Raw genomic sequence first — 18,648 nt, 5'->3', positions numbered from 1 at the left:
ATGTACAACATTATTGGAGCATCTGCCTTTGATGTGGGTGGTCACAGGTTCGAACCCTAGCCAGGTCATACCAAAGACTTATATAAATGGTACTAACAGATGCCTTACTAGGCACTCAGCATTAAGAGGTTTGTGTTTGGACTCGTTGGCCTTGTATCAGGATAATGTGACTTAGTTGGACATCACAACACATCTGTGGCATGATGCCCCAGTGCTAGACATCACTATACGCTGCAGAAATATTAGTGATATGAATGAAAAATTGTTAAATCTACCTTAAAAATCCAAATCAGACACACACACACACACACACACACACCATCAGACATCAGCACATATTGTAATGTAATAATATTTATATTCGGTGTCTGCAGGTGACATTACATGACAGATTTTACTTTACAAGGCAGAGGTATCCAATTTTTTTTCTTGCAGTTTGACTTAAAATGAACCAGTGGATGTTGTTGTTGTTGTGGGGTTAAATGCCAGTTTTCAGCACACAATAGGCTATGCATGGCGGCTAGTATTAATAGTTGAGGAAGAACCTGGGAAGACCCACCGACCCACAAGAAGCTACTGGCAAGCTTTCTCACATACCCACATTGGCTGAATCATGGATTCGAACCTACGCAGATAGAGGTTAAATGGCAGTGATCCATAACGGAACACCCTTTAGACCACTCGGCCACTTCGGGCCTAACCAGTGAAAGACATTCGTACATAGAAGCATGTGAAATTAAAGTGCACACAGGTATAGACAATCTATTGTTTTCTCAGAAAGTACAGAGAATATAAATGATGTAACAATGTGTGTTAATTTTCCTTAAATATCATATAATCCAATTTTTGGATATTGGTGATGAACTTGCATCAAAATAGAATTTATTTCAGATTGGACAGAGTGTGAGAACTTTGATGCCCCTGACAAAGAAGGTCTTTACACAGCATCAATCACAGTACATGTTGATGGAAAAAGACTATTTTTACGTGCGGATATAGTTGATGTGTGGACACTCAAGAACATCACACTCATACAGACGGACAAACCTCTGTATAAACCGGGGCAGACAGGTTAGACATTTCATGATGTAAATCATATTTAGCATTAGCATTTCCTTGAGATGAAAGTATTTTTGTGGCTATTGAAGAGACAAAATATTATCTGTGATCATTTTTGTGGATTGGGAGAATTGCTAAAAGTTTTAAAAACTTTTAGTTACAATAAAAGACTGTATAGAAGAGGAAATACAGTTTCACATTTGAAACATTTGCTGTTGGTGACGAATACTAAAGTTCAGATTAACATTAAATTTTGGTAACAAACTTTAAAGTTCATGATAAACTTTAAATTTTGGTGACAATCTTAGGAGAAAAAAGTGAGCGGGAATGTAGTCAGCAAATTTGGTCAAATGGGATGTTGAAATTTTAGTAAGAATGAATATAGTATATACTCATAAGTCTCATCCAACTGCAAATAGTATAGACCTTGATCTTCCTTGACATATTGTGCTGGCAAATCAGGGTCTATGTTATATTGATTACTCCTAATAAGTTGCATAGACCCAAATCCGCTAGTACATCATGTGATGGCAGATCTGGGTTTACAAAGTTTGCAGTTGTATCTGTCTTATTTATGCAAGTATATACAGTATTTAAAGTTTAAAGTCAAGATCAATGCTTAATATCAATGAAGTGGATTGCTTCAGTAAAAGTGATGAAAGTAAAAGTGATGATATAATTTAAATTGTTCTTAATTTATTTTAAATTTATAGTTATGCAGAAACAGTCCTTTCTTAAATGGCAACTTTTTACTTTTTTCAGTGAAGTTTAGGATTATTCGCATGGACTACAGACTTCTACCACTAACAGATCTGGTAAGTAATATCATGTGCATTGGAATTTACATTTTACATGCAGAGAAAGCATAAATTGGTAAAAACTAAACAAAAACTATTCCTTAACGAAAACTAGTTATTGTTAGATATAGATATATTCATGGCATTTTCTCTCCACCCCACCTACCCCCAGCCATGCCTCCAATTTCTGATTGGGTTGTGGCCTGTGATGTTCAACTTTCTTGTTTAAGTCAGGCCTATCCTTGTTAAAAGCTCAGTGTAGGAATCAGCTTGGCATACTTGTGTATGTCCATACGTTTGTATTTAAAGCAATATTTAATGTTAACTTTGTTCCAATTTTAAAGTATGGAACTTTCTAGTTAAATATAAGGTGGTGTGGACACAAAGGGAGTCTTTTGTCAGTTGTTTCTTGTTAACATCGTAACACACCAATGTGGACAAGGAGTCTTTTATCATTGTGTCATCTGCTTCATGTCAACCTAATAAGACAGCAGTCATGGACATAAAATGAGTCTCTTGTCATTTTGTAAGCTGTTTTTTGTCGACCTTGTAACACATTAGTCATATATACAATTTATTTGTAGACCCCTGCCATGAATGTAGGAGGTACACATTGTTTTATGTTGTTTTATGTTGTGTGATTGTCATACATGAAAGTACACACATGCATGCATGTATGTGTTCATGTTTTTGCAACTTCTCACACATCTTATGATGAACTGTATTGAAACTTGCCAGATATGTTTTATGGGATATGAAAAAAGGCATTTATTTTGTCAGCATGGTCTAATTAGTATTTAGAGTTATGCCCCTTTTGTTGCCAAATGTATGTGCTCTATATGATAATTCTTGAATGCACAACTTGACCTCTTTCTTTTAATTAATTGCTGTTAAAGTGATTGTGGTTTTGTTATTACACTCTGCACCTCTGCATATCTAGAGTTAAGTCGCTTTTTTGGTGTAAAATATCTCCACTGTTGGAATTCTTGTCTGCACCTTTTTGAGTGTCAAATCTGTATTCTATTTTTATAATATTGATGATATTCTGTGGAGGAATTGACTTCAAATGTACATGTTCTGTTTACATTATCAGATCTCTTTGGCCAAAGTAATTACCATTTGTGGTGATTAACATAGGTACTGTATATACTAGTAGCTTATAAGTTGAGTCAAACTGAAACAACAAAGGTCCTGATGTGCCATAGCATAATGCACCAGCAGATCAGGGTCTTTGAATTTTGTTCTACTGATTACTCCTAACAAGCCGCATAGACTCAGATCTGCCAGTGTATCACTTTGCGATGGCAGATTTGGGCCTGTGCAGTTTGCAATTGGACTCTACTTATAAGAAGTACATATGGTACACTGCATAAAATCAAGTGATCATGTGCATGACAAAGAAAAGAGGAAAACCAATAGGTATCAGTTTAATTTATCCTTGTCAAGGTCATTGAAGCTGTGGCCAAGTGCAGATATAGTCTCTTCAAGGCAGTGAAAAAATCAGCACTTTTGCCTATTAAAAAAAAAGAGACCCGGACAAGCTCCACAAGCAAATTCTTCAGCAAGTTAACCAATTGTTAAGATTTACAGCCCATGATATTTATTTTCATTACATTTTTGTCTGCTGAACCCTTCTTCATTATGTCACATTTTCACATGCAGTGTATCTCCATTGCCTGTGTTTGCATGCTATTAGTAGTAAGTCCAGCACTCTGTGACTTTCTGTGAGTTGTGGTCCCTGATTGCTCATCCTCCTGACCCTGGTTTCCACAGCATTATTTTGTTAAGCATGGTTGGTTTTCAACCAAACTTGACATGAATCTGTATACATATGAAACTTATGTTCTTCAAATTTTAAGAACATTACAGTTGGATTCCACAGTATAACTAAGGCCTATTGGATTTCAACCAGCTTTATCATGCACTTTACACTGATAAGATCTATAAGGCATTGTATTTTTAGCATTTCATGTCATCATTGAGGGGAGTTGTTACCACTGAATGTCTAACTTCTCCTAAATTTAGTCTTCAGAAATAAGTTTTTTTCTGTTTAATGCCCAGTTATGATTGGGGGCCTCTGTGATGTACCCATTGATAATATCTCTTGCTAATGTCACCACTGATGATATCTCTTGCTAATGTCTGTCCAGCAAAGAATCACATGAATCTGAATTAATTTTAATTACAAAACACACCTGCAGTAGCATAATTGGTAAATTATCAGACACTTCATCCGAGGGTCACAGGTTTGATACTAGGCCAGGTCATCTAGGGTTGGCTGCCCCAGTCTGTCCTTAGGAAAGGCACCTAGTTCCCATTTTCTCTGCCTGGAAACCACAACTACTTTTATTATATAACACTAGTGGCCAGCTGAGAATGTTCTCTATTTCTACACAACTATAATTACATAACACTAGGGGCCAGCAGAGAATGTTCTTTGTTTCCACACAACTAAAATTACATAACACTTGGGGCCAGTAGAGACTGTTCTGTGTTTCTACACAACTATAATTACATAACTCTAGGGGCCAGCAGAGACTGTTCTGTGTTTCTACACACCTATAATTACATAACACTTGGGGCCAGCAGAGACTGTTCTCTATTTCTATCAAACTATAATTACATAACACTAGGGGCCAGCAGAGACTGTTCTCTATTTCTACACAACTAAAATTACATAACACTAGGGGCCAGCAGAGAATGTTCTGTGTTTCTACACAACTATAATTACATAACACTAGGGGCCAGCGGAGAATGTTGTTTGTTTCTACACAACTATAATTACATAACACTAGGGGCCTGCAGAGAATGCTCTCTATTTCTACAGAACTATAATTACATAACACTCCGGCCAGCAGAGAATGTCCTATTTCTATTGTTTTGTGAAAAACTTTAGAAAATGCAAAGCATTTGTCAAAATGTTGACTTAGATCAGTGCTAGGATATATCTTGGACTTAGCTAAATCAGAATAGGTTATAAATGGATTCATTCATGTTTTTACCTATCTGCTTATAAATCTTCTATGATTGCAGAATTTAACAATGAACATCTTGTTTTCAGTTTGAGCTGATTACCATTGATAATCCGGGAGGTGTGCGGGTTATGCAGTGGAAGAATGTAGATGCATCTAAAGGTGTGTAAATCCCAGTGGTGTAGCATTGAACCCATGACCCTATGAGCTAGTGAAAATGAATCTCATTAAATTTCAAAAGATCAAGTAATTGTTTGTATAAGAAGTAAAGTTCAAAAGGTATCCCCAAAAGGACTGTGTAGAGGTCAAGATTTGGAGGACATAGAGCCATAACATGTTGTTCATTGGTAAGGTTCTCTGACTTGTTTTGATACCTACTACTATGGCTAAGTTTCTAGACTGGTTTTGATGCCTTCTACTGATGTTAGGTTTCTAAACTGGTTTTGATACCTACTGCAGGGTTCCCACGCTATCGGGAAAAAGTCTGGAGAAATTACATTTTTTCCTGACGTGAAAAGTCTTTGAGTTTTGCAAATATTGACCAAAGTTGGGGAAAACCCGGGAATTTTCCTCCACAACTTGATGTCCGAAACAATTACATAATTGAATCATAACTGAACTGATTGTGAATTAAATTATCAAGTTCAAATGAGAATATTAGGAGGTTGTAGCATGGATCATTTGGCTGCTTGCCATAAATAGATTTGTTGAGATAATCCAAACACTCAGTGGATTAGATTCATCTAGGAGACTTTTTGTTTCACAGACAGGTTGATATCCGTATTACTTTTTTCATGGAAGGTATAAAAACCAGTCTAGCATCACAAGAGGCCAACATGGTGGCATTAAAGCTTAGCTGCTTAGCAGATGGGCCAGCAAACTTAAACATTGTTAATCGAGTTCTACCTGCATGAAATCGATATGAAAAGGATTTATTTTTTCAGAGTATTAAAATCGTTGTCTTTAATCTGCTGAAAGACGATAAAACTAATGCATGGATGAAATTTGAGCTGGTACTAGCGATTTCGATTGCTAGTGGCACGAGCACACAGAATCTCACAACTGTCATTTTCAAACATTGTAGACAAAATACTAAATGAAAGTCGCATATTGGTTGTAATAAAAATACAAAAAACGAAAGAGCACAAAGTTCTCTACATTTATTCTTAGACCAACTTCTGGAGTTTTGTTGTATCACGTGACTACCACTGATATGTCCTCTGTCACGCAGGGAGCATATGAAGCAGAGAACCAGACTACTCTGCTTGATTAATCAGACTGGCCAAGTTTCTTGTAGTTGTTCTCGAAATAAATATGTTGAGAATTGTAAGTTCTTTCTGGTTTTTACAAAAGGTATCAGACTTTCATTTAATATAATTGAAATTTTATACAACAGCATTAAAAAGGAGTTTGTTGTTGATATCACGTGACTATTGGACTTTCAATATCATTGTTTGAGATTTATGAAGTCATGTGACTATTAACGCAATTACCTGGTCTGGTTTCATCTAGTCTGTCAGCGGATTAAAGACATAACGATTATAATACTTGCCATTTTTGAGAAAACAAATAATTTTCCTGTCGATTTCATGCAGGTGTAAGTTGATTTAACAGAGTTTAAATTTGCTATCTTAAGATGGCGGCAGATTTCAAATTTTGATATGTAATTGCTCTGAACCCACACTCCATCTTAAATGTTCAAATGTAAATAATGTGGTTGGAGTATTGAGACGAAACCAGGATTAGAATATTTTTGAATCTCTGAGCTGAACTTTGGTGCAAAACTATTACATAGTGACATGTAGCTTGAAGCATTGGTTTCGGATCTTAAATGGAATGCTGGAGAAAAGGGAAATGGTCATTTCTTTTATTATATATTAAGAAACAATAAGAGCCCATGTATCAATTTAGGTTTGGGGACTGGTTTATTGAAATGCAAGAAAACAAGTTGATTTTACAGAAAATTCAGGCCTTGTTGATTCAACAATATATAATTTTTTTGTCAAAATTTAAATCAGCCCTTTTGTAAATGTCTTTAAATGATGGAATTTTTAACAAAATTGTCTTAAGGAGTTTAGGTTGGTTGAAAAATCTTGTTTGAGATTTTATTGACAGCTAAATTCAGGGTTAAACTTTTTTCGTTACAGAATAAGATTCTTATACTTTGCATTTATTGGGGTTTTTTTTCCATACTGTGATGGGAATTGTTTACTTTGTATAACAGGCAAATATATTGCTCTAGAATTTTTTTAATTAAAGGATTGAAAGGAAACAAAACACTTAAGCTCATTATATTGTTTCCACGTACCACGTAGCAACATAATGTAGATCAGCAATGTAAAGTTAGAATTTGTATTCTGTACATTGAAATGGCTTTAAATGCCAGTTTATAGGAATAGAGTCAGACTTGTTTCATGTGATTCATTTTGTGGTTTTGCATATGATCATCTTTTCCGACATCTGTTTTGGAATCTTGAAAGAGAAGCATCTTCAGATTTGGAAAGTGCATGTTTTATAATCCAAAATGTTCTTTAATTCTGTTCAGTAATGGTCATATGTTAACCTTGAAAAAATTAATTTCATCCTGGAAAAGACCTGGAAATTTATATTTAGAAAAGCATGGGAACCATGATACTACCAAGGCTTGGTTTCCAGACTGGTTTTGATTTCTACTACTACTTTTTGGAAGTTTTTTTTTATGACTTTAAAACATTTTAGACTGCAGGTCACTGTACTGTGAGATTTAAAGATTAGAGTTTTGATTTTTGAAAACCTTGTAGAAATATTGTCATATGGTTTGTTCCATGAATCCATAGCACTTTTCTCTCTCATTGTCATCATTAGTCAGTAAAATTACTATTTGCTAGACATTTGGCATAATTTTAAATGGAGGAAATTTGTGTGAAAACTACTGTATATGCTTGCTTACAAGACATTGCAAATACCCAGCACTGATGCCACATAACACACTGGCAGTATGCATCAATCCAGTTTGTTAGGAGCATTGAATATTACAACATAGACAATGTTATGCAGGTACATTTTACATTGGCAGATCAGGGTCTATGATATTTGCAGTTGGACTTGAGTATATATGGTATATTGTATAGTAATTTTAGTGTAAAAATATCAGAATATAGGAATTATTGCTGGAATACATGTATAAGATGTATGTATAATAGTTGCTAAATTTTCAAGGATAATGTCCTGGATATCATATTAATTATGTCTTACAGTTTTATTTACATTCTGATGTTTTTCTAGACTGCTGGCTGGATTTATTAATTAATTTCACACATGCACTGTTTGTGATGTTCTTTATGTTGTACATGTATGATTCCAATACAGGACTGGTGAGTCTTGAGATGAAGTTGTCAGATGATCCGGTACTTGGAACTTGGAACATTAAGGCTCATGGAGCAGACAAAACTGTTCAGTCCTTTAAGGTGGAGGAGTACGGTAAGAGTGTATCTTGTTTTGTTGAATTCATATTTTTTATGGTATGGCTCTTTGTTCATTATTTGTCCATTGTCCACCTAGCATCCATCACAATAGCTAGCTTTAAATGCCAGATGAATTTCAACCCAACTTCACATAGGGCATCCTGGTATAAAGGCCTTTCTAGTTGTTAGGAATTATGCCTATCTGTCACTGATATGGGCACTGTTACTGAAAATAGGCAAACCTTTAGATGACTTCTATCAAAATCAATGAACAGACTTGACGTAAACTCTGACTGAAAGCATCCTAGCATGAACAAGTTTCAGGTTTATACAAATAATGCAGATCTGCCATTAAATATGGCCATCATTACGAAAAATGGAGAAGCTTGTCCATTATCTGTAAACAATTGCTTTTTTCAGCTTCTGCTCAAAACAACTGACATACCAATCTGAACCAAATGTCGGATATAGCCATCAATATTAAAAACAGAAAAACATTTAACTCTTTAACTACTCGTGCCATTGTATAGCTCAATTCTGTGCCTGGCTATACCTAGCAGCCGGGGTAACTACTGCAGCTACTGTATCTGATTTGTTGGCTGACTACCAGAGCCTATTGCTGCAGCCAAATGATAACTTTTTAGCTGATGATGTGGGGATATGGGCTAATTGTTTCAGTTATTTTCTGTATAATAAACTGATTTATAGACTAAAACCATGCGTAAATAAATACCTTATGTCTGTTTGATTCCTGTATCCTTCTAACATCCACAATATTGATATAAAATCCATGAATATACAACACAAAACAGTTTGTAAAAACTAAAATTTATATGTCAGTCTTTTATAGGAACTTATTGGTCAAATATATACATGTAATTACAAAAAAATGTTTAACTAGTCACTGTGTTATACTATTTCTTAAGTAGTTCCTCATGGTATCTAGAGAAACAGTTGTTTTATGCATAGACGGATATCACAATGTTTGCACATGATGGACACCTCATGCCACCTTTTTTCCTTGAAACACATTTTGCATTGCCCTGGTTTCTCAGCTTTTGTGGGCCAATGTGCATTTCCACAGTTATCGATTGTAGATAAACTCTTTCATGATCCTCGAAATGTCCCTATCATCTGCTGGACAAGTGCAGTTTGAAAGTCAAGTTGTTTCCATTGGATTTCTTTGGGGTTTTTTTGGTGAAAAGTTTGTGGTTGTGCGACACCTGCATAGTTATTAATGCATTTATGAGAGAAACATCAAAGCAGAACCAGAACAGATATTTCCACCATTTGGTAGCTTTGCGGCAAGTAGAGTACTGCATTCTTTTCTGGTCTGCCAGGTCAACCCCAAATGTAGGTTCCAATTTTTTGTCTCCTATGCACCATCTTGTTCTTGCTTGGATCGCAACTTATTGAGAGATAATGGACAATTTTTTTGTCCTTCCAAGCTATAGCACATAGACTTTCTTTTGTCATCAGGACACTCTCACCTTTGTTCTTTAATTTGGCAGGTTTTGGTTCCTGTGGCATTCCCTCTCTATTCACTCGTACTGTACCAAGGCAATAAATTTGTTCTTTCCTGAGGGATTCAAAGAGTATTGGTCTGGTGAAAAAATTGTCCATGTAAACTACATGAAACTTCCCACGTAAATTTGCTGTCAGATTGGTAACCACAAGTGCACCAAGGCCCTCTTCTTTTGTGCATCCAGCCTGGATATCTTTTCTGTATACACCTGGAACTCGTGCACATAACTATTGTGTGGGTCTGCCCGTTCCCAAACTTTTATACCAAACGTGGTTGGCTTCACAGGCAAAATATTGCTTGAAGGATAATCTACCTTTATAGGCAATCATCCCTTCATCCACACTCTGCTCTTTATGACCATTATAATTTTGAAGACATGTTTTGGAAATTTCATCAAGAACTGGTCTTATGTGACACAACTTGTCATGTCCAGGCTGGCATCTTGATGGATTCTGCCTGGTGTCATTTACATGAAAATACTTAGACAATTTTTCAAAATGTATTCTGGTCATAATTGTGTTCCTAGAAAGGCCAGCATTTCGTCCATTGTCGTGGGTTGCCATTGTGAATTGGGCTTTTCTTCTATTCATCTTGCCACACAATGCATCTTGTCGCACATCCATTGGTTTGTGCCACAATGCTCTCAATCAATGCCAGGGGAAGAAATTTACAGAAAAAATCAATTTCCTTCTTCCCCTGATCTAAAAAGAAAGTAGGACCGACGTTTTCCGTAAACTCTGTGACTTTCACGGGGCTCACTTGACTATACTTCAGTATCATCATCATCGGAATCGGGTTCTATTTCTGACAGACTTGACAAAGATGATATCTCAATGTCACTTCCAACACTTCTTAACTCAAAGTTGTCAAATTCGTCTTCCGAAAACCCTGAAAATTTGGAACCCAAATCACTCTCATAAGTGGACGTCATTGTTATCACATTAAACTTCAAACACATGTCTTAACAAAATGGCACAGCAACATTGCAAAAAATCCCCAGATTTATTAAGAACAGTATCTTATTAACTCTATTTTGATTGGTTGAATGTTCTTTTCCCTCCAAGTATTGACCAATAAGACGGATTGTAACATGAACATACAGTGCGGACCTATCTGTCATGGGGATACAGAACGCAAAACAATGCTTGCGTTCGTACCTGTCACCAGGACCAGTACTGGATTTCTTAAGCGGCTGATGAATCAGTCACTCTCGAGGTAGCTCATATTTACGTGGCGGATATATCTAGCACCAGTAGTTAAATGAGTTTTCAAATTGTTGAACAAAATTTGATCAAATTTGACTTTCTTGCATGAAGACCTTTAAGATGTTTGCTTAGGATGCAAATCCCCTGTCAAATATGGCAACATTACTAAAAATAGAGAAAAAATATTTTAATGGCTTCTTTTTCAAAACCACTGAATTGAATTTGACCAAACTTGATAGAAATCATTCTGGCATTAAGACATTTCATACTGTTACAAATGATGCTGATCTACCATCAAATATAGCCATTGTTACTAAGAGTAGAAAAATTTTTAAACAGTTGCTCAGCAGAATTTGGCAGGAATCATTCTGGTATTAAGTGTTTTAAAATTTAGACAAATTGCTATGATTGGAAAATACTTTCAAAGAATTCTAAAAAGAAACCACACAGTATTTTGATGAAATTTGACGAATCATTCCTGCATGGAGGGCATTTAAGTTTATACAAACAGTGGCAATCTGACATTAGGTATGGCTGCTGTTACTATTATAGACAAACTTTAATAACTTCTTTATAACTGCTGAGTATAATTTGACCAGATTTGACAGAAAGTGTTCTCAGTTAAACACTTTTCAAATATATAGAAATGATGGTGTTCTGCCAACAATTGTGGCTGTGATTATTAAGAAAATACTTTTTTCTACTCATTATTTTTTAAAAATAATGTTAGTGTGATCAAATGTCAAATTGACATTTTTGGATCAAGATGGATGTTGACATCTTTCTTGTGTAACAGGGTACCAGCCAAGTGAAGGTTTATAAACCAGACAAGTGATCATAGTGTCTACTGTATGTAGTGTTGTTTTATAAGGATTTTGTTGTAAAAGTGTCCCTGTTCACATTTTGATAGAAAAGAAAGTGAAGACTAAATTATTAATTGTGAGGTGGCTTGAGACAACGAAATACAAATCATGGGTTAAATTGTTTGTTTTCTGGAAGTCTCTTGTCAAGCAAAAGATGAATGTTTTAACCCCTCAACTGCAACTTGCATATCTCATTGCCATCCCCTACCTTGATTATTTTTATTGCCCATTTTTTAAAAACTTGCCAAAAAGCAGAGCATATACCGTTAGGGCATTGTCTCTTTGTCCATCCATCTGTCCATCCATCTCTTACATTGTTTTTGTTCCATCATAAATTTCATTTTAACCATTACAAAACTTTGTAAATGGCTTGCACTTGGGGTAACTTGTTTATTTGGGATCGAAAGGAAAAATGTTAAGTTGACTTGGTGAAGCAAAATGGCTTTTGCACAATCATTTTATATCTCCATCACAGACCTGGACCAAACTTTGTAGTTGGCTTGCACTTGTAGAAGGAAGAAACCTATCAAAGGTGAAAGTTAAAAATCACTGTGGCTGAACAATGAAAAATCATATCTGCCCAAAAATGTTACTTTTCAACCATGTTTCTTTACCAGTGTTTGTGAATAGCATGTACTTTAGGTATGCGTGTGTGTGTGATTTGAATTTGTAATATAGCTTTAACAATTTTTCAGCCATATCGCTATGATGACTGCAGTGTGACAATTTATAGTGATGTCTAGCACTGGGGCATCATGCCACAGATGTGTAGCGTGATGTCCCACACAGTCACAGTATCCTGACACCAGGCCAACCAGTCCTAATACTAATCTTAAGCCCAATGTTGAGCGCCTAGTGAGGCAGCTGTTAGTATAATTTTTACAAGTCTTTGTTATGACTCAGCCGGGGTTCAAACCCCCGACCTCCTGCATCTGAGGCAGACTCTCTAACCACAAGGCCACCAAAGCAGTCGCATTTTCAGTAAGGAAGAGGCTTATTCATTTTTAAATGTACAGGTCTTGTACTTGCAGTGAGAAAGAAATTTTAGATTTTCTGGTCTAAACATCTTAGGTCAGGATGATGAAGATAAGTCTTAAGAAGAAATTATTAGTTCCTACACAGAAATTTTACTTCAAGAGACTCATTGATTGGATCTCCATGGTCAACCATATAACATGAGTAAATGTTAAAGGTCAGTTTCAAGTACACCTGCACTTTGAGGCAAGATGATTATATTTGGTACAATGCCTCACAAAGGTGAATAGATGAGAAAATGAATGCCTGAATACAGCCCAGGGAAATTGGATGTGTTGAACTTAATATGTTGTAGAATATTAGTGCATATTTATTGTTTGTAAACTTATATGCTAGGATTACCTTTCTCACCTGCATAATCAGCATCATAAAGCTATTCACAGGTGAGACACTGCATTTTACTGAACACTTGTGTTATTTTTCTACACAGATTATCAATATCTTACGATAGTTTCAGGCTCTGGTTTTTGTGCATTCTTTTATAATTGGAGTTTAGAATTTTATAACCTGTTCATTTTTAACTTTATTTATTTCAGTGCTTCCAAAATTTGAAGTGAAAATAACACCACCCAAGTACCTTTTACCAACAACAACATCCATCAGTGGAAAAGTTTGTGCAGAGTAAGATTCTAGTTCAAAAGATATATTTACAGTCAAGGTCAATTTATTGAACAGACATACATTCTTTTCATTATCCATTTGAATGTTGATGTAAGCAATATTAAACATTCCTGGGTCCAGTATCAGAAATATTGCAACTGTAAGCACATGCACAAATCACATTTTCACAAATCATGTAGGTTATTATATGGAAAATTAATTGAGAATGAATCTAAAATTGACATGCTTAATCAATGTTTTTTGTCTAGTTGTCTAGTTGTATGAAAACATTAAATTTTAAATATTCATGAATATAACCCAATGTTACAAGCCAAAATATATTAGTGGCTCATAGTTGGGAGTGAGTAACATTCTTGACCATCTTATATACATTATAAGTTGAGTCCAGTTGCAAACAACTTTGATCCTGATCTGCTGTTTTTATTACTTTTGGTTTAAAGCCATTTCTCAGCACAAGATAGTCTACACATGGTGGCCAGTATTACAGGTAAAGGAAGAACCCAGGAAAGCCCCAGTAAGAACCAACAACCCTTTGGAAGCTACTGACAAGCTTTGTCACATGCCCACATTGGCCACGCTGAGACTCAAACCTTAACAGTGGTGATCTATGAAGGGGAGCACCTTAGACCACTCTGCCACCCAGAATCCAACAAAATCATGAATATAACCCAATGTTACAAGCCAAAATATATTAGTGGCTCATAGTTGGGAGTGAGTAACATTCTTGACCATCTTATATACATTATAAGTTGAGTCCAGTTGCAAACAACTTTGATCCTGATCTGCTGCTTTTATTACTTTTGGTTTAAAGCCATTTCTTAGCACAAGATAGTCTACACATGGTGGCCAGTATAACTGGTCAAGGAAGAACCTGGGAAAGCCCCAGTAAGAACCAACAACCCAATGGAAGCTAGTGGCAAGCTTTCTCACATACCCACATTGGCAGAGTCTGAGACTTGAATCCACGTGGACAGAGGTAAGATGGCAGTGATCAGTAAAGGTGTGTGGTTTAGACCAGTAAATGTCACCAGGGGCCTCAGTCTGCTGTTTTGCACATGTTGTTTGTTCTACTTATCATGTGATGGCAGATATGGTTCTATTTAATTTGCATTTGTAAGTGTATGTATAAGGTAGTTGTCCATATTTCATCATGTACAGTCCACTCAAAAAATCTTAAGGAAAAATTATTGAAAATATACTAAGTGATGTCTGGTAGAAAGTTGCTGTTGAGAATTTCTAGTTATGATTAATTGCAAGGCAATAAAGTAACACATATTAATGAAATTAATATTAAGAATATACTAATTCATGTTACATTTATATATAGCTATACCTATGGTCAGCCAGTGAAGGGTTCCTTGACCATGAAAGTTTGCTTTGACCCAAAGTACAGATCCAGATATCCTGAGCAACCTTGTGTTGACATTATAGAGACAAATGTAAGTTGAATCCTTACACTAAAACACCCCTATTATAGCATAGTCCTTCATAAAATGGGTATAGATCTGAATCCTTTTTTTGGGAATGAATGCTGTTTCATTATTGAAATTACCTCAATGTAAGGGCAGTCTCTCACATAACATGAGTATGGGGATGAATGCATTTGTAGAAGTGGGGTGGCTGGTAGTGGGAAGAAGAATGTATAGCACAGCAGGTAGAAGGGAGAATTAAACTGTTGGATATGAGAAGTGCCCGGCTGTACTTTTTCCATCGTATACTCTGGAAAAGGATGGAATACGATGGAAAAACATGGAAAACAATGGAAAAATGAAATATTCTGCAGAATTTAGCATGGAAACCCTGGACATTGTGCATGGAAAATGCTGGACATGCCTGGAAAATGCTGGACATTTTGGACTTTGAAATTTTTCAGCATGGAAAACCCTGGAAAACGATGGACATTTTGGACTTTGATTTTTTTCAGCATGGAAAACCCTGGAAAATGATGGACATTTTGGACTCTGAATTTTTTTCAGCATGGAAAATCCTGGAAAAGCATGGACAGTTTAGACTTGGAAGTTTTTGGATAAATTTCAGCATGGAAAACCCTGGAAAAGAACTTAGTCAATTTTCAAGATTGGTACAAAGAATTATTTTGAATTACCTAAAGAAAGAGCAATCATGACTAAACTGCGCTGTAACACAGATTTTTGAACTTGAAACTAAACTATTATTTCAAACCCATGATAAATATATACTGAGAAATAGAGGACACGAGTCAAATAAACAAACTAAACCATACACACGCACACACTTGACCCCTGCTTTAAAAAAACAAACTACAAGTGTTTAAGTAGTACATCATTTATTGTATGTACCACATATGTAATTAAATGTTCATTATCAAAAGAACATCACTATACAAAAATGTTGTTGTAACACAAACTATACATGTATGAAAAGATATCCTGAAAAATTAGTTAAATCCTGACCAGAAAATATCTGGTGCATATATAATCATAAATATGTCCAAATCTGTTCACCACTTGAGCTTGACACTACAGTGTATAAGTATGAAATTCTGCTGTGCAATGGTGAGAGCCATTTTAGTCCTTTTCATGATGATTGGGGAGAACAGTACCATAAATGGCATTTCCAATTTCAACAACAATAATAGGTTCTCGAAGACACTTGATCCTATTTTTGATGATGAAAGGAAGTCTTCTTTCTTGTCAGAGTCAACTTCATTCCAAAGAGATGTTTGCTCATAATTATTAGTTATGTACACCTGTATAGTCCCCAGTTTCACACATTTCTTCTTTATCGGAGTACAGTTTTTTGCAGATCTCACAACAAAAATTGTATTTGAGATACTCCTTACAGAATTCACATTTTTCCTTCAAATCTTTGACAATTGTCAATCCTGTGTTTGCTGAAGGAAGATGCAACTGAATTAAGTCCAAAAAGTCACATATTTAGCATCTGACAAATTATGTCTTGTTGGCAAAGCCCCAAAGACAATAACATGTTCAGACTTTGTGATTTCACTACAATATATATCTTGTTATGGGGCTATGACATAAAGTGGGGGATCTGTGACATGGGATGGGTAAGACTGAGTTGCTTCATTCACCTGATGATACTGTTCATCGTCTGAACTTGATTAAAACTCTATACTTTCTTCTGAGTCAGATGAAAAACTCATGTCACTGTCACCATATCTAGTTGGTTCATCTGTTGATATTCTCATTATATTTGAAGATTAGTATTACGTACTGTCACCAATTTCATAATATCCAAGACCAACAGAACTGGATTCACCTAGATCAACAACACTGTAATGAGAAATACAAATTTTAGTGAACATGTATAATTCATATTAAAATCTTAATATTCAAACATTATTGTTTTGTTGTGGGAATTGAATATGTACAGTTAATATTACACTGTTACAGTAGTTTAGTTTGACAAATCCAATGTTAATGCATGCATCATTTAAACATGGGTAATGCAAACATGATACACAATGAATGCATGTAAATGACAAGTAATTGATACACAATAATATACTCAATCATACAAAGTACATGTGATACAACATACACTTCATAAATGTATGTGATGTTTTCAGAAAAACAACTCAAGTTTCATAACGTTTTAGGGCATTATAAGAAAAATGAAAGTAAAAATTATATTTAACATTTTAAATAATTAAAAACTGAAGTATGACAATGCATATCAATAAATTATTATATCTTGTTCTGCAGGAATCAATACTGATCAGATTCAGATATTTCCTGGAATTTCTGTAATTGGCTGATTTGGTTAAATATGGTGTACATTGTGCGTATATTGTGTATGGTGTGTTGGATAACCCATACAGAGTGAATGTTCTGTTCAAACACATACATTGAATATTCTGTTTGTAAATACTGAATGATTTCACCATATACTCAGAATTTGTTGAACTCTGAAAATTCCACTTAGTGTTGTATAGTGAAATTTGTTTATTCCTTAAATTATTGATATGGTAATGAAACTGTGTTTAAGATATGAGCCATGTTAAGCTGTGAATGTACTAGGTAAGAACAAATGTATAAAGAATAATGCTTATCTTCACACAAATAAACACTGTTGTGGGAGACAGCTGCAGACATTATTTAAAATGTAAAAAAACTCTCTATTACTCCTGGAATTACCATTGTTTTCTCTTCCTCCAGTACATGGTGCTTTTAGGAATGGACTTTGTGGAATTAACTTCAAACTGCTTATATATTTCGTCCTGAACACCAGTACCTGTAATACACAAACAGCATTAAAACGTTTACAGACTGTACAGTCAGACTGATTAAAACATTAACATATCGTTCAAAAATCATCTTCATGGAAAAACTTGTGTACATTTTAATCTTGCTAAGATTAATGTGAAATTTTTCAAAATTTCTTTTTCCAGGACGTAAGTTACTTAAGTTATGATTTTACTTATATATGTAGCAATCTGAAAATTTAGCAGTAACCTAAAGACCTTTTTGGACTAGATCTACAAATACTCAAGAAATTCACAACTTTATCATAATACCAGAGCAGTCCCTGTTTGGGCTTACATGTATCACTGGAGTTAACATTTCCAAGACTGACAATTACAAGGTTATGGCTGTTAAAATAAAATTCCACAAATTAGGTTGCTTTGAAAGTTATATATACATATATATTGAAAAACAAAAATACCTACTCTAATTTTAAAACTGGTGCAAAAGGAAACTTGTTTTTGACCTTGTATATCTTTTCACATTTATTGAAATACTTGCTTACAATTTAATTATCAGTCATACATATATAGTGTTGGGCGGTTAATCATATAGTCAGTTTATACTGGGGCAAACGAGATAAAGTCGAGACTCCGTTTATTTCATACTCACCTATAATATTTGGGTGTCCAATTTGTGTTGTCTTTCCATTTGTGTTCCACACCTCGACACGATATTGCCTCTTGGTCGTAAACTTTGTCTTCTAAAACCACTTTACTGTAAACCAATCATTCCCCAACATATCCAAATCATGGCGTTCGTATGCGATGTATAGATATTAACTCTTTAGATAAATCATAAATCAAAAGAGAACAAAATGTCTGATTTTTCTGTCAAGTATTCGCCTTCACGTATCGGAGTCACGTTTTTGTCACGCAGAA

At 35.1% G+C, this 18,648-nt stretch overlaps 1 protein-coding gene and 1 long non-coding RNA gene across 4 annotated transcripts in view; one reads left to right on the top strand and one right to left on the bottom strand.

Moving 5' to 3' along the window:
* Positions 1-18,648, top strand: part of LOC149801965 (alpha-1-macroglobulin-like) — a 251,727-nt gene that overhangs the window by 21,211 nt on the left and 211,868 nt on the right. For all 3 annotated transcript variants that reach the window (XR_016420765.1, XM_089956363.1, XM_089956364.1), the window contains 6 exons: positions 892-1,071; positions 1,822-1,874; positions 4,918-4,990; positions 8,177-8,287; positions 13,436-13,520; positions 14,848-14,959. Coding sequence is in view for 2 of the 3 variants with exons in the window: in XM_089956363.1 (XP_089812489.1) it covers positions 892-1,071; positions 1,822-1,874; positions 4,918-4,990; positions 8,177-8,287; positions 13,436-13,520; positions 14,848-14,959 (614 nt within the window). In the remaining variant the exon portion in view is untranslated. The remainder of the gene's footprint in view (positions 1-891; positions 1,072-1,821; positions 1,875-4,917; positions 4,991-8,176; positions 8,288-13,435; positions 13,521-14,847; positions 14,960-18,648) is intronic.
* Positions 15,986-18,516, bottom strand: LOC149801969 (uncharacterized). Its single transcript, XR_016420767.1, has 3 exons — positions 18,380-18,516; positions 17,660-17,756; positions 15,986-16,795 (listed from the first exon to the last, which is right to left on the bottom strand). It is a non-coding gene; the product is annotated as an uncharacterized LOC149801969 (long non-coding RNA).

Source organism: Sinohyriopsis cumingii, chromosome 4 (assembly GCF_028554795.1).
Source record: "Sinohyriopsis cumingii isolate HCF-2022 chromosome 4, ASM2855479v2, whole genome shotgun sequence".
In the NCBI taxonomy this organism is placed as follows: Eukaryota; Metazoa; Mollusca; class Bivalvia; order Unionida; family Unionidae; genus Sinohyriopsis; species Sinohyriopsis cumingii.
The sequence above is the reverse complement of the archived record's forward strand: the minus strand, read 5'-3'. Positions and strand labels throughout refer to the sequence as shown.